Below are 17,028 nucleotides of genomic sequence, written 5' to 3'. Positions count from 1 at the left end.
ATCTACGGATGGTTCCTGGAGGAGCAATTAGTTGGGTAGGGGGGAGTGGGTCCTCACCCCCAGTGACCTTGGAGGACGAGGCTGTGCTCTGCTTCATTCACGGCTACAGTTCCCTTTTCTAAAGTAAGCGCTCTCCGGCACTGGGAGCCAGGCTGCATTTATTACTAACCCCACCCATCCCTGCCTCTTGCAAGAATCTTGTGAGGCCGAGATTGTGTTTTTAGAAGCAGAATGACAGAGAGAAATTCCCTGGAGGCGAATGCAGAGTGTGTGCTGTGCACGCCAGTACAGACACACGGGGCTGGGAACTCCCAGGGAGAGATTAAGTGCGAGAGAAGAGCACAGAGCAGCCAGAGCTGGAGGAGGGGGGTGGAGGAGGCGAGACGCTTTCTAAGCCTCAAACTGAGCCGTTCGGATGTTTTTTCTTTAAGAAAAAAAAAACCAAAAAACACCCTCGACCAACCTCGGTCTCGACAGTCTTACCGAAGTGCCTCTTGTGTTGCCGGATCATCTCACTGCTGGGTTTGAAGGACCCAGGCTAACATGATGTACCTCTGGGTGAGTAGGAAGCGTGTGTGAGGGCTTGCACACTTTGCACATATAAGGAATGGAAAGCTGAAGGACTCTGCACTAACGTGAGCGGCCTTCACTGTTGGGCTTAGTTCTCTGCAGCCTCTACTCACAGTGGTCTAGTCTTCCCTTGTAAAAAATAATAATATTTCGAGCAAGTACTATTAACTGGGTATCAAGCAGGCTTTTCCTGTGGTTGTAAGTTCCTCTGGAGAGAACAGTTTTGGGCAGGTGCCTTGAAGACAAAATTTTTTGGTATAATGCTGCTCACTGCCTGCCAGCTAAGAGACCTGTGTGTGCATATATATATATATATATATATATAAAATTTTTAATGCATAAGGCTGTTCCCATGTGCCTCTGCTTTATGGGATTTTTGGTGTTACTGAGAGACATCCCAGGTTGTGAAGGAGTGCTGCTGAAAGGGATTTTTAAGTCTCTGAAGGCTAGGAGAGAAGCAGGAGGGGGCTAGATAGTTTTGCAGTTTGGGACTTCGAGGATGAGGGGAGAAACTGTTTCGAGAAAAGCTGGATGCGAGGTTGTTTTTCCAGAAGTGGCACAGTTACTCGAGTTTCTGGTGGAGTATGGAAAATAATGTCAGGAAAAACATGTGTAAAGTGTTATATAGATCCAGCAAGCAAAGTAATAGCTTATACAAAGGCATATATATTTTCAGCCTTTTAGCAAGGACTGGAATTTCCTTTGGAGCAGTCAGCTCTTAGACTGCTCAGTCATAAACGTGTAGTTTTGTCTGCTCCTCGGCACCCTTGAGATCAGCAGTTTGCCCTTGGGTTTCCTTACCTAGATATGTGATGGGAAGAATAGTTGGGTCCCAAGTTTTTCTTTTGGTTTGTTTTTAAAAAAAAAAACAAACCAACAAAACCTTGTTGGTAACTCAGAACTTGGGGGCTTTCTGCCTCTGGCTGCTTTGAGTCCAGCTCCCCATCACTCCCAGGAACAAACACTGGTTTATTTTAGCAACAAAGCAAGCCTTGGAACCCAGGCAGAAGGATTTGACTTCCCTCCTTTGCACATACACACACTATCTTTGTTACAGGGTAACTTGATTCTGCACAGGGGTATGCACACTTGCCTGGTTTCGTCCAGCAGGCCCTGATGGCAGGCACGTCCACCTTCCCCGCTTAGCCCCTTGCCACAGCCTGGTGTGTGGGACCCCCACTTGGGCTGCTGGTTTTTAGGGAGAAAGACTGGGCAGGCCCCATGGCTCAGCTAAGATTTGTGCTTGGTTTGGTGGGTGGGGTGAGAGGAGAAATAATTCAGCCATGCTGCTGCTGATCTTAGATAAGGAATAAACAATGGAGATGTTCCTTACTCTGCTGAAATGGGGAGGATGAGTGTGGGAACAGAGGAGAGCTGCCCTGCTGTCTCACCTCCTGTGCTGAGGGGTGTGTGAGCACTCTAGTATAAAATAGAGGTGTTAGCCGGCCTAAAGTTCAGCTTTGGCCCAAAAGGTGAAGCACTGACCTGGATTCTTAACAGAGGGCTGTGTTTTGGGATGCTTGCCAGTGGATGAACCCCATGGGCTGCTGCTTCTGCCTGCACCCTAAACTTCAGGCAGCACTACTGCTGTGTTTGCATTGCAGTTTAACTTCAGAGAAGTGGGGAAAATAAATATTAAATGCTTGAATAGCTGAAGGAGTTTTAAAGACATCATCTGGGCACTGTGCCATGATAATTAAAAAAAATTAGTGAATTTTTGCTATCTGGTTATGATCTTTCTCAGTACAGGTTACACTATTACTTTCGGGGAATCTTCTCGTACTTGGACCTTTCAGGGACCTTTTTCTCTGTGCCCATTTGTGTTTCTGCTTTAAGCTCTTTTTATCCTGACAGGCTACATAACCTTTAGCGGTGAGAACAAGAAACCTCGACTGACAGATCTGGTTTGGTGTGGGGTTTGTTGTGCCTCAGCTGTGCCAGTTTCTTGCTTCCCTGCTCACAGGTTCTCCCCTGCCTCTCATTCTCTTCTTGTTGCCTGTGCTATCTTTTTTTTCTGTTCTGTGCCTCTTGTCCTTGGAATGTCAGGACTTCAGTAGCTGCATGGAGATTTGTACTGAGTCATTTCTTAATTCAATGCATGAAGCTACATTAATGCAATGTTAAATTTGAGGTTTTAAATATGCAAGTCCTGAAATCCAGAATTAAGATTCTCACAGCAACCATGATGTTTCTCCCCCAGCCCCCCACCCCCCAGGGGTGCATGTTACAGAATTATCTTCTTTGAAGAGATTGTGCAGTATTGAGTGCTGTCAGGTTTGACAAATAGTAGAATAAAAAGGAGAACGCACCTTCCTCTGCAGCTGTGGTGTGGCGTGGATACTGAACCCAGATGTACAGGCTACCTGCAACATCACAGTCCCTGATTATAGTGCTGGAATGAAGTGGTGGTGTAGCCTTGGTTCAGTCTGACATTCCTGCTTGCTGAACTGTATTCCCTGGGGGGGAACTTGTTGCAGGATACTCTTAAATATTTGAGAGCCTTGTAGACTGCAGGAGATTGTGGGCTGTGGAGAGCTGGAGAGTAGGAAACTTAAAATATCTGTTGTGATGACCTAATGCTTGGCATTGTGAGCGAAGTGAAGGCGGCAGACTATCTGTGCCATTAAATATCAAGAGAAACTATTTATCTTAACACTTTTATTGTGTAGGATGCAGTTGTATAAAGTCTTTCTGAGGCAGAGATGGTATGATAGTCTCTCTGATGTTGCAGACCATTTGAGTGCATTGTCAGTGTTGAAACTCAAGGTGGGTATTTGCCTTATGGATAGGAGGTGCATACAGGCGTTCTGTTTTTGCAGCCAAGGGTTTTGTTTGTGGGGGACCATCTAACTCTAGTTTTGTTTCTTCTCACACTCATCCCCATTTGTGTGCAGCTGTCTGGGCTCTTGAATTGCTCAAGAGAGCTCCTAGTCATCAGTTCTCTAACTGGGACATGGGTAATTTGGGCTACGAAGGAAAGAGGGTCTTTGTGCTGAGGGAGATCAGGAATGACAACAGGGGGGCAGGTGTTGTGCTGGTGACAGCCAGGAGCAGAGTGGTTTGAAGGTGGGAAAAGCATTCAACCCTTTACTGGATAAGAAAGACCGAGTTTTTTCATTTATGAGCAGATGAATCTTTGTGTACTGTGAGTCATGAGATACAATCTAGAGTCATTTCATTCCAAGTATTTTCTAAAGAGCATGATGTGTTCTGAGAGTTGCATGTATGAATGTTGCCTTGTTGGAGGTCTGTTGTAACAAGAAAGGTTGAAAGGAAGGGGCAGCAGCCCTACAAAGCAATTTATCAATTATCCTTCTCCTGTGCTCAAAGACAGCTGAAACTATCAAAGGCAGGAGGGAGCAAGGTAAGGGAGGTCCATGCTGTTGCTAGGCTTCTGGTAGGAAAGCACTGGATTCATTGCTCTGTTTATAGTGGGTATGGATAATTTCCTCATTTCTCGCAGCCATGTATAGAGTACATGCTGAGTGTTTGTCAGAGGGCTGGCTGCCTATTGCAACTAGAAATGATTTCTTTCTCTAGAGCCCCTTGAAAGTGAAGATCTTACCTAGACCCACTAATTACCATACAGCAAGAACAGTGCTAGTAAGCTTGCCAAGCTCATTTTGAATTTTTTCATTGGTTTTCTTCCTGACCTGTCTTTTACTTGCCTTTTTGTCACTTAAAAGTCTCTCTTTGCATTCACTGGAATAATTTTTCCCTCTAGGCTCCGAGCTCATCAGCTTTACCACCAAGAGATTGGAAAGCCAACTCTGCTGCCAAACTTGAGTCTTAGCAACGAGCTCTTCCTCACGCCAGGTCTCTCTATTATTTGTTTGGTCTTTTTTCATGAGAGGTAGCTACTGCCAGTGAAAAGTATGGACATTATGGCATGGTTTTCACAGCATGAGTTTGATAGCAGCAAAACAAGTCGCTCTCCAGGGAAAACTGCCACCCTGCTCTGCCTGGGGCAGCTCTTGCTGGGGAAGTCTGGCTGTGCCTCTAGGTCTTTGGCTGGAACCTGTTTGGTAGGCATGGCAAATGCACACGTCAGCCATCACTTGAAGCTCTGACGGGAGGGAGAGCGCAGGTGCTGCATGTGAAAGGTGCGCGCGTGGCGTGGTCAGTGCTGAGAGAGGCGGAGATGGGGTTGCCTCTGGGAAACTGTGCGGATGTAGAAAGGTTTTCCTGAGTGAATGTTAGAGGTCAGGTCTGGGTGAATTTCTTTGAGTATGTTAAAAGACATTTTGTGTTAATACAAACACTGATTTTTGGATTCTTGCTCTGGAGCAGAAAAGCCCTGGAAAATCATAAAATGGAGCTCATGCGAAAATCCTCAAGCTAGTAGCCTGTACGCTGATTCCCCAGCCTGCAAGTCCCTGTGGTGCCATTCTGTGGCATGCATACATAGCAGCTTGAATCCAGAAGTAATATAGTTATGTTTGTCCAGCACTGCAGCTGAGATAATGAGTTCTGCTGCTCGATAAGGTTTATTAGCTTTGGTGCAGCACCTCATGAACATGGTTATACTGCTTCCACACTCGAGCTGCTCTGTGCACAGCTGGGTTGGGGATGTCTGCATTGCGTTCCTCTGGGGCTTTGTGTGACAAAGCAACTTGCATCTATTTGCATCTAGGGTTTTATACAGGCTTTGGAGATTTGGGAAACAGAGAAAGCAGAGTGTATGAAAGAGATTATATAATGTGACTGCCTGTGTTATTAGAGGACTAGAGTTGATAATCCAGGTGATCTTTCCCAATTCTGTGTTTCTGCAAGCCTGTAATCGTGGAAGATGCCAAGGTCACTGCTGAGACAAGAATGCCCAGTGCAGTTCAAAAAGAGAAGCTATTTCAAATCAAGGTATTGGCTTCAGAAGATGAAGATTCAGGATCAGGATGATCTGTTCTGTAGGCTACAGTGATTTTTTAATCTGGTTTTATGTAAATCAGGTGTACAGCACATTGCCATCATGTTCAGGAATTCCCTTCTCTGATGAGTCTAAACAAAAGAATTAGGGGGTTGTAGGCTTGCTCAGTTGGTGAATTTCTCCAGCGGCTCTTCTGCCTGACTGCTGTATTCCCACCTGTCCAAACAGCGATGAGCACGGGGGACTCTTTGCTGTAAGCCTGTCCAAGTCTTGGAAGACTGACAGGGGCTGGGTCCTGTTAAAGTCAGTTTTTCACAAAACAGCCTGTTTATCTTGGAAGGAAGAGAATAAACCGTAAGAGAGTAAGGAGAGAATAAACCTCAGCCTTCATGATTTCCAGCTGAAAGCTTGAGGAAGAGTGCAGATAATAGCAATTTGAGGCTGAACATCTGTGTTTCCTGCACTTGCCATGGTGCTTATTTGCTAATCTTCATTCCATTAGTGACAGAACTTTACTGTTTTCACAGAATCACAGCATTCTTAGGTTTGGAAAGGACCTCTGGAGATCATCTAGTCCTATCCCCCTGCCAAGGCAGGATCACTTAAAGTAGGTGACATAGGAACATGTCCAGGTGATTTTGATGTCTCCAGAGAGGAAGACTCCATGACCTCCCTGGGCAGCCTGTTCCAGTGTTCTGCCACTCTCAGTGTAAAGAAGTTCTTGTTCATCCTGAGGTGGAACTTCTTGAGTTTTGGTTTATGGCCATTGCTCCTCATCCCGCCACTGGGCTCCACCAAAAAGAGCCTGGCAACAACCTCTTGGCACCCGCCTTTGAGATATTTAAATGCATTAATGAGATCCTCTCTCAGTTGTCTCTTCTCCAGACTAAACAGGCACAGTTCCTGCAGTCTCTCCTCATATGAGATGGTCCAGACCCCAAATTATCTTTGTAGCCTCTGCTGAACCCTCTGTGGTATCTCCTTGTCTTTCTTGAAATGTGGAGCCCAGAACTGGACACAGCACTCCAGGTGTGGCCTCACTAGGGCCAAGTAGGAGGGGGAGGATCAGCTCCCTCGACCTGCTGGCCACAGTTTTTCTGATGCACCTCAGGATACCACTGGCCATCCTGGCCGCAAGGGTACACTGCTGGCTCATGGTCAAATTGTCATCCACCAAGAGTCCCAGGCCTTTCCCTGCAGAGCTGCTCTCTAATAAGTCCTATACTGGTACTTGGGGTTATTCCCTTGTCGAGCCTCATTAGGTTTCTCTCCACCCAACTTTCCAGCCTATCAGAGCTGACCTAAGCCCCAAGATAATGGCAATGGTTTAGGAAAGGTCTCTGAGTGGACCTGAATTGGGGTTGCTTTTTTGCCACAGCTCTAAGCAGTCACTAGGGTAGCAACTGTGTATGTGTGCATGCTTAACCAAAAGTATATTTGGACTTAGCTGGAAAAGATCCCTTCATAGTTCAGCAAGGGCTACTGGGTACAGCAGGAGCTTGAGTGATGTAGAGGAGTCAGACAAGATGTTCTCTGTATGGAGTGGTCAGTTTGGGGAAGGAACTGCAGTCTGTATCTGCAGTGCTGCGGCTCTGGATGGTACCCCGTACCCAAGGCAATGGGAGTCACCCTGCAGCCATGCATTGGAGAGGCAAGCTGTGCTGGTGGACCAGCGTGGAGAGTTCCACATTGGAAGTGAAAACAGGCTTGCAGAAAATTAAGAAATCCATTGAGGATGTGCTTTGTGCCCTCCAGTGCTAAATTCTTTTGCTAAAAATGTTAAAGATTCCTCAAAGCTGTGAAGAAGCTTAAACAAGTAATTAAGTTTCCTTTGTCTGTCCCTTAAATTTAGGTTTCATTGTTCTCAAAGTCCTGTGTCTCATGACTAATATACTGCCTGCACAATGCGCTGGCTGATTTTTTACCAGATGGTTCTTGGGTCTGTAGCTGAATCCAGGGCGAAGGCAGTTAGTTTTTCTCCTGCCTCAAATGAAAGATGCTGTCCCCCACACAATGCTCTGATTGAATCTTGGACATAAGGCAGTAATGAAGTGAAAATATTTTGACCAGATGACAATTTTTGAAGATATTCTTAGAGATTATTATTCATGATATTTAAGGAGCTGGCATAGGATGATACTAGAACACTCCTCTGTACATTTTTTTATAATTTATAAATCATCTAGTGTTGAAACAAAGTTTAAATGCAGAAAAAATGCTGGAATTCAAATATGTATATGTGGCTAGAAGATAGAAAGTGTGCAGTGTCAACTGCCTGTCGATATTTTTTCACTTTTCATTTCTGTTGTAATGGCCTCCTTTTTCATTCCACCCTCAATCATGATGGTGATGTCTGCTTGCCTCCATGACATGCCTTTTGGATGGAGAACCCTTGTGAGTAAAGACAAAGCATCCCTCAGGAAGGTGCAGCATAAGTGGGGTGCATATCTCCATGAGGACCATCTCAGCAGCACTGCAGAGCAGTTTTGCTCTGAGGTCTGTTGGATCCAGCAGTCGTTCCAGCTATTTCCCCTCCCCGATTTATTACACTGTGATTTTGGCTGCTGCTTGAGTGAGGAGGAGCAGTGAATGGCGATTACTTTTTTTGGACCAACCAGCTGAAAAGGAGAAGCCCATTCAGCATAGGTGAGGCTACTGACTGTGACATCTTTTAAGAAATGGGTGGTATTGGTGTTTTTAAATTTTAGTGTTGGGGAAATTTTTCTTCTGCAGAAGATAATTTCAGCAGAGTGTACACAGTGTATGTATAACTGCTGTTTTTAAACACCTTTTGGACTGAGAAGTGCTGTAGAAATATGAGATGCTTTAATGTTTTTTCCTTGCACGAGGAATGTTGCTCTTCAATGCAGCTGTTTAGCTGTTGCGAACAGGTGTGCAATAAACACCCCTTCCCTTTTCAACCAAGTGTGGTGGTGATGGATACCCTCTCATTTAAACATGCATGTTTTTCTCTCCTACAAGAATTAAAAACTTTAAAAATAGCTTACATATCTAGAAAGAATATCTAGCCTTGTCCTGTTTCCCTCTTCCCCTCCCCCTTGCTACCAACTCAAATTACCGACAAGATTTGGAAATTTCAGGGCAGGGGAACAGAGGTGCAGCTGGCCTGCATGTGTTGCACCAGCTGTAATGCAAATGATACATGCTGAAAGAGGCTTTTCTCACTTTTGTAATTCTTGGATATTGTTGTGCAATGGGGACATGCGACAATTTGTCTTAAATGTGTTTGCTGATATGTTCCGTGGAGTATACTGCATCCTTTGTTCCTTGCCGGCAAGAGACAATATCAAAATCCAATTGCCCATTGGCAGCATGTCTGATTGCAGCTGGGACTGTCCTCCTGCCTTCCCCATCTATCAGGCCTGGGGTGATCCCATCGCACTTGATACCAGTTAATTTAAGGCTGGCCAGAACACAGACTTTGGTAAATCCTCAGCTTTCTTGGCTTTTTGGACAATTTGTAATAAGCCACAATTTTTTTGTTCTTTGTTTCTGAAAGTGGCATTACCTATTGCTCTTCTGCCTGAGAGGGCCAAAGGGGAAGTGCTTGGCTGCCTGTGCCCCAGTTGTTTGTGGGTACCAGTCAACTTTTCTGCTGCTTATCTGAAGCAGTAAAAGTACGGGCGCTGGAGGTTCAGTTGTGTAAAAACAAAAGCTGATGTTGGTTTAATCCCATTACATTGCGTTGATCTCTCAACCACTGGACTCTTAGTAGGATTCCAGCTTTAATCCTGTAAGGATCAATCTGGCCCGTTGCTTTTCTGTCCTGATCCTAAATCCCCCTTTAATCTTGTTAATTATACCAGGCCTTTTTTGGTTTCATTTTTTTCCCTCGTGGTCCAGCAAAACCACATTAAATCTTTGTGTTGCTGTCTCTGACCTGGTGTTTTTACCCTTTGTTCATCCTGTTGAGGAACAGGGTTCTCCTGAAGGCTGGTTTCATCATTCATGGCAGTGCATTTGATGGTCTGGTGTCTGCTCCTTCAGACTCCTCTGGAGTCAGCTAGTTATGCTGTTGTGCTGAATCCCTCCTGGTTCTGTCAGGATTTTTCTTTTTTTTTCATCTGTTGTTTGATACTGTGCTGTCTGAAGGGGGTGGGGAATCATGGAACATGACAGCCACTTTGAAATTGCTTTCTTATTTTAAAGAAAAAGGGGGTTTGGAGCAGAATCCCATCATTGGAGGAGAAGACAATGTCAGGGAACATGGAGCACTGCTCAGGTGGTGAGGCACATGCTCTGAGAAGACTGGAACCTGTTTCAGGGCCTAGGTAGTTCCCAAAGATATATTCTGAAGGTCACAGAGAAATTCAGCTGCTTAAATCAACCTTTTTATGTTTATGTGTGTTCGGGTGGCTTGAAGAGAGGAATAATGCACATTCAGACTTGAGGCTCTTTATCTTCACATTGCACTGTCTGCAGGCCTCCAAACCCAGTGCTGCCTTTTCTGTGTAATGCACAAGGCCAATTTCTCACTGTGACAATCTGCTCCTGGCACTTGCAATAGAAACTAGCAGTGCTTAATGTATTCATCTCTGGTATTTCCTATAGTGTAAAGAAGAAAACCAACCCAAAATTGCACCTACATTTGCTGTAACTCAATCAAGAGCTGACAGATCATTTCTGGAACATGTCTGTGCTGGGATCTTGACTGCTCTGCCAAATTTTATGCCTTTATCTTGCAGTGCTGCTCCTTTTCTCTCCCCTGTCCATGCAGCTCTGCCTCACCCAGCAGAGGCTTCTACTTTTCCAGCCTTTCAGCCAAACCCTGATTTCCTACCACCTTGCCAAAGCACCATGGGGCTGATACCTTTCCTTGCCAGAATGCAGGCTATAGGTATGGGTCTGCCATAGAAGTAGCCAAGGCGATTCCCTTTTAAACCAGATGGAGGGGAAACCAGGTTTGAATCACAGAGGATGAGCTCTATGGATGCGTTTATTCCAATTAAAGCAGCTCTTGTGCTTAGTTTTTGGAAAACACTTAGAGCCATGACAAGGAAAAGCAATTGCTTTTAAGGAAATGTGGGCATTTTTCCAGCAGTTCTAGGGTTAAGGAAATTGTAGAGGGGTGACATGGTGACAGTGTTCCCTATTTTTGTGTGTTGCCAGTAGCGAGAAGAGGGAAACTTTGATTTCTAATCCGCTTTGGAGGAGGCTCCGTATCAGGGCTGCACAGAAACATCCAGTCAAGCAGCTCCTTTATCATAAAGGGGATTTTAATTAAAACTGTTCTCGCATCATGAGCGAAATGAGCGTCAGTGCCAGCCAGCCCTGTACTGGGCATTTATCTCCTTCAAACCACATTACCAGTAATTGCTGCATTAAATCAAAGTCGAGGGAGATTACAGGTCTGAATTGGGCAGGCGGCCGGTGCCAGCCTGGGGAGCTCCATGCTGCCGAGCCGCTGATACGGGAACCCCCTCCGCCCCCCAGCTGGGGGTGAAGAGTCGGAGGGCTGCTGGATCCCAGGAAGCCCTTCTCATTACAGGGCACGAATTTTTGTCATAACCTAGGAGGAGTGGCAGGCTGTGTGCTTGGAGCATTTTAAGCTGCTGGTGTTTTTCTATTAACTTCCTTTTAAAACAAACAAACGCAATAACAAAACAAACCCTGTGGCATTGCCATCCCACTTCTGTCTCCTGTTTGGATCCACCACAGATGTTTCCTTTTGTTCATCTTCTACTGCTTATTCCAGCCCTGAAACTTAAGAATAAATCACCTCATGTCTTGATACATCCCTTTTTCTCTACCCTCCTTGCCACAGCTCTGCTATGGAGCTGCTAACTTGGTTCCTCTCTGTCCTGATATGGGAGAGCTTCTCCCCTTCTTCACCTCTCCCCCTGCTGAGGAATTGTATATGCCTTGACCTGTGGTTCCTTTGCCAACTATGGCTCATTAGTTCGTTTAATTATTTTCCTAGGTTTTTAAGCATTCTGTTGTCTCTAGGTCTAGAGCAGCTGTTTCCCTTCTTGTCCCTATACTTTAACCTTGGTGACTCTGAAAAACTCAGATCATCCTAGCAATGCTCTTGGTTCCACTCTCCAAACCTCTGTCAGGGCAAGGCTGAGGAATGGCCATGCCCACATGAAGTCTCAGGCATGTGGGCTGGCTGAGGTAATTAGATCTATGTGGGCAATCATTGAATTACCAAAATGTGACAGCTGGACTTTTCAGTGGCTGTTATTACCTCTGTCCCATAATTGTAAGGAGGGTAAGCCAGGAAGAGAATGCATGAAGAAAAGCATGGGATTTTTTCCTTCTAAAGAGTGGCTGTCATTTTCTTTGTTTTTGTCTTGATGGCAGTTCCATATTTTCCTGTTCTATTGCAGACAATCTTGGGGCAGTTGGGTGGCAGTGATGGTTTTTCTTCATTTTGCCCAGAGGTGTTGGCAGTCTGCCATTCTGAAATTTGCTTCCTGCAGTGTTTGCACATCTACTACGTTCCTCTGCTGCAGAATAGGACCTCATTCTCAGCACTGTACTGAGAACCTGGTGATGTATGTGAAAGATGATGCTGCAGCTGGATCTGCCTGCTAAAACAGGTTGCATGCTGTTGAGCTGTATTAGGTTTTTAAGATTCACACAAGTTTTTCAGAAGCTGTCTAGTTCAGAGCAGTTGCAGGAGTGTGCCTGCTGTGCCCCTTCAGAGCTTGAAGTTGCAGCTTTCGCTTCATTACAATGTGAGCTTGAGATGCAGCTTAAGTATTGCCCTACTTTAACTGTGGCCTACGCATGAATCTCTAGCCTGAGATAAGTGGTTCTTTTAAATTCATGCTAAGAGACCTGTAAAGCTGCAAAGACTGAAGTTTGAGTGCTGCTGATATCCCAGCTGATAATGCAGAGGAGTTGCAGTTAATTTTTGCCTTAGTAGTCCTGTTACCATGAAGTGAGAGTAGTCCCACTGCAGAATAACTGGAGAGTTGGCCAGAGAACATGAGCCAAGTCTTTGGTGGCGATTTCTTAATAGTGAGAGAAAGCAGAGGTACGGGTTTTTGTGGGAGCCAGGAAACCATTTTTATGGCATCATGGTTTTGGGACAGAGAATGCAGATAGTGTGGCAAATTAGGGTGAATGTACATGAGTGAATCTTTTTTATAGAGGTCACAGAAAGCTGATGAAAGAGCAGGTATCTTGATTGTGCAGACAGTGGAACCAGAGAAAGCCCTCAGTGGTTGTTGTCCAGGGATTTCTGCTGCTGTGTCTTGTTTTAGAACTTGCTGGGAGCTGAAGCTAGCCTGCAGGAAAGGACTTTGGACTGAGCCATGTCAGCCTTTATTCTGTTCTTCTGGGTCTTGGGGAGAAGAGTGGGTGGCAGTTATCTTATGTGCCCATGGCAGACCTCTGTGCCTGTGTCCTGGGACTCTCTGTGAGAATAAAGAGATTTCCAGAAGTTTTCTCTCTCCTGCTTTCAGAAATAGATAGGTTTCAAAAATCCCAATCAAAAAAAAAAATCTAGGTGTTTGCTGTCTTCTACTTTTTTTGTTTTAGTCTGAGGCAGAAAGCAATATGAAGACTACTCCTTGCCTCTGAGCTGGCATACTCTTAAGATACCTCTTTCTGTTCTTCACCGCAGCCTTATGCTTCTCCACTGAAACCACGGGAGAAGGACACAGCAGTAACTAGCACCTCTGCCTCAAGACAAAGTAGTCCCTGCGGTCCCCCCTACATTAAAGCATGACTTGCTGCTGTCACCATTCATTTAGCCTGTCTTGGCTCTCCTCTTTCCGGGTAAACGGCATCATTTTTGCCAAACCTCAGCTTTGCATGCTATTTCTGGATCCTTTCTGTGCACTCAGCAAATGCACCAAACTCTTCACTGCAGCACTTCTGGTTTTTTTCTCTTGAATCTCTTTAGAGCTGCCTGAGTTTGGGATTTCTAAATTTTTTTTTTTTTTAATGGGAATGGGTGAAAAAACGGGATTCATCATCTAAAGCTGAGCAGGTGGGCAAGATTTTGAACTGAGGCCTGCAGAAATTAATGGACAGATGTAATTCTATCATGAAATTACCTTTGCAGATTTATGCTTTAAGTGTCATATTTTGTATATTGCTGTCCTGGAACTGTTTCCAGATGAATTCCTGAGATTTATTTGGTGACCTGCTGTTGCAGCACCTAAGGGTCCTGCCTGTGTGATGTTCTCCAATTCCTCAGTTCCTGCCAGCAATACAGTCTCAAACCCAGCCATCACACATAGACAGTGCTGCCTATTTCTTTCTTTCTTACTTTCATTCAATTAAGAGTTTTGTTTAATATTTTTGATGTGTTTTGCCTCTTGCTTACACAGTTTCAGGGTGTGGGCAGCTGCTCTGCTGTTCTGATTGCACCAAGTTGGGCAGGGAGTGCTTTTGCTCCTGTGTCAGAGCAGCAGAATGCTGTCCCTGAAAACCTTTTCCCCAAATCCTGCTTTTGTTTGTGTAGCCGGGAAGCCATACTACTCTAAAGTAGGGATAAATTTAAGTTCATACTAGCATAATTTATTGTGTGGCCACTCGTTAACTTGGAGCAAGTACCTTATTCTATTTTAGTTTGTCACGTGGAGGTAATTTGATAAGCTGGGAGGCGAGGTGGGGAGGAAAGTCCGTACCAAAACCGTATCTGTTAGGAGGCAAGTGCTCAGCTGGATGAGTAAGATGCAGCCACACAGCAACGTTCTGAAATGCTCTGCAATGGTTGATCATGTTCTCCCTTCACCCCGGGGCAAAGGCGGGGTGAAACATGTTGGCTCAAACCGTTGTTGAAAGTGGTTTATCCCGTGAGCCATTTGCTGGGATAGACTGGGAATGCATGTGGCATTTCCAACAGCCCCATGTGGCCGTTTGCTGGTGGGTCTGAGGTAATGGCAGAACTGTACTTACACTACAGGGGAATCGTCAGTGTGGTCCAGCCCTAGTCTGTGATTCATTCAATTAAAAATACTTGGTGAGAGTATGTCTGATACTACCATCTGGTGACTTTTAATAATATTTATTCTTAGGAAGGTGGTTCTTTAATTAAGGAATTAACCTTAATTTTTGTAGGCTTAGCATAGATCTGAGGAAATGCTCAGACTTAAGCTGCTCTATTTCTAGAAGAGTCAAATCTTTCTTTTTCGGATCTTCCCTTTGTCCCCTTAAGGATCAGCTAATTGAACTGCTGCTGCTTGTTAAGTGAAAAACCAAGTGGGACTGTGAGAGACAGAATGGGCAAAGCTTTTCTCTGACTGAGGTTCTGGAACAGCCTCTGAAATGAAGGAGAACTGCCTTCACTCTATTCTTTTTGCTTCCTCTTTGTCCACTGCCCCCGAAGGAATATAGAAAGGCAGTGTGGCTCTCATGTAATGTCTAAACTACCAAGAGAAAACTCCTTGTCTTCTTTGATGTTAAAATTCTGCATCTGGACACCTTTTTGTTTCTCATGTAACGAGCAAAAAGCATTTTGATGGACATGTAGCATTACCGAGATCAGTGCATATATAAGTGGTCCCAAAAGAAAGCTGTGATACGATCACCTCCATTACCAAGTGTCTTAGCTCAGAAGTATACTTATTTACTTCCTGAAGCAGTGCCAAGTATTTAGAGTTCTCCTTGAAAGGAGGCCCAGACCCAAGACACAGATAATTTTTTTCTAAAAAATCTGTGTATACTGTCTTTTCCCCCTTTTATACTGTGCCTTTTGGTAATAACTAAGGTGATGGAGCCTGTCTGGTTTTAGAAGCTTCTTTTGAATGCATGTTATACTCATGTTCTGGGGTTGTCTCAAGACTGTATAGTTAAAACCTGTTCTGTAATGTATGTAAAGCAATGGATTGGGCTAGAAAGGAAAGTTGAAGTCGTTTCTTCTGTATGCTGCTGGTGTATTGAGACTACTGGCAGGTTTATTTTGCAACTTAATCACTAATATATTCTTGTGAGTTATTGTTCTGTTAAAGCTGCCTTGCTGGGAGCCAGCTCGTTAGCGTTGTGAATAAAACCTCAGTTCTGGGAGCACAGTCTTTTGACAGGGAATTTTTCAAACTTCAGATGAGTGTTCATCACTGCCTTACATTTTTCCTTTGTAATAATTTCAGAGGTAGACTTTGGGCAATCGTAAGTTTTGCCTGAATTAACTTGAGTCCATGTCCGGCAGCTGAAGTTGCGTGGGCAGGATCTGTACTTGCAACTTAAGGAAGACTCTGCCTACAAAAATCTTAACTTTAGGATCGAGAAGTGTTTGTCTGTCTCTCTTGACAGCCATGACAGTGTAGGCTGGGTATTCGAAGAGCTTGGTTTCTGGTTGAGGAAGATCCAGGCTTGTGATTTCATGAGTCCCCTGTGGTATATAGGTTTCTGGAATTTGCTAATGTTACCATTCTACTGGATGGCTGTAAGAAAGCTCAACAAAACAAAAAAGCCAATTGTCCAGCAGACAGAGGTCTTGCAATGTGCTCCTTTAGCAGACTGACTTCGTATTACTGTTCTGCCTCCTTTTTCCACGTCCTTCCCTAAAGCAGAGTTTGTTGAGGCTTTGAAAATAAGCAGTAGTTAAGAAGTAATGACTTCTAATTCTGACCTCTTCTCCTCTTATGTTGTGTATTTGTAATTGTTTTTCAAAACTGTTCTTGTTTTCCGGTCTAGACGAACCATTGATATTTGTTACGTGTAGATGATGCAGTGAAGACCTAAGGGCAGTAACAGGATGCAGGTATCTTATGTCCACAGTTTAGAGTGTGCATGGTGCCTGCTGTTAAGCCACTTTAGACCGGTTTCAGGACTACAGAGCTTGGTTGGAGAGTGTTTAGAGTGGTAGTGGCACATGCAAACAAACTCTATCACTCTTAAGTAAATTGCCTTGCAAATGGAGAATGTGTTGCAGAAAAAGATGGAAAAGAGACATCTCCAGCACCTGGAGCAGGAAAGACATGATCAGGAGCTATTTCAGAGCTCCGACTTCGTTAAATACCATCTTTAGAATTTTTCTTTGTCCATTTTTTTTTTTGAAACTGTGAAATTTATCCATGAAAACTGGATGTGTAGTGACTGAAGTTCTGCTGTCTGCCTGAGGTATTTCCTTGGCAGAAGCAGCGAGCATTAAGGGGCAATCTTTGCTACATGTTTTTGCTGCTTTCTTTAGCTTTGGGTTCCTTGGGCCTTTTGCCAGGGGGCTTTTAGTTTCCTTGGATTTAAAGTGTATTTTTGGTAATTTCATTTGTGCTAATGTGTTTTTTGACTATTAATCCAAATGAACATGAGGAATCAGTAGTACTAACTAATCAAACAGGGTTCAGGCAAGTAATGGCTCCTATGGCTTTACCAACCCATTCAAATTCTTTCCTGTGATGTCCCTATTATGCTAATCCAACACACTCCGGTTTGCTGCTACTCCACGTCCCCCAGAACTGCTGGTTTCATTTCTGCTTTAATGCATCTAGTTCCTGATCTGCGACATTTGCCTGCTTAACGTGTTTCACTCACAGAGAAGGCACTGGCTGGGTGCTGAGTTATTCACTCACCTGCATAGCTGATCCACCACCAAATCTTCTTGCTCTTGAGATCAGGACACCTGTGTGAAACTGCCAGGCTTCTGAAATGTGAGAAAAATCCAGTTCCTGCAGTCA

The 17,028-nt window shown here is 44.4% G+C and overlaps 1 protein-coding gene across 15 annotated transcripts in view; it reads left to right on the top strand.

The window, feature by feature from the left end:
* The window catches only part of RBFOX2 (RNA binding fox-1 homolog 2), a 166,768-nt gene that overhangs the window by 58,120 nt on the left and 91,620 nt on the right, over positions 1 to 17,028 (top strand). The window contains exon 1 of one of the 15 annotated variants that reach the window (XM_048301044.1): positions 365 to 558. The exons of the other annotated variants lie outside the window; for them this stretch is intronic. Within the exon in view, the coding sequence (XP_048157001.1) occupies positions 544 to 558 (15 nt within the window). The 5' untranslated portion in view covers positions 365 to 543. Of the gene's footprint in view, positions 1 to 364; positions 559 to 17,028 lie in introns of those variants that run through there. 15 annotated transcript variants of the gene reach the window in all.

This window comes from Corvus hawaiiensis, chromosome 4 (assembly GCF_020740725.1).
Source record: "Corvus hawaiiensis isolate bCorHaw1 chromosome 4, bCorHaw1.pri.cur, whole genome shotgun sequence".
Taxonomy (NCBI): Eukaryota; Metazoa; Chordata; class Aves; order Passeriformes; family Corvidae; genus Corvus; species Corvus hawaiiensis.
The sequence above is the reverse complement of the archived record's forward strand: the minus strand, read 5'-3'. Positions and strand labels throughout refer to the sequence as shown.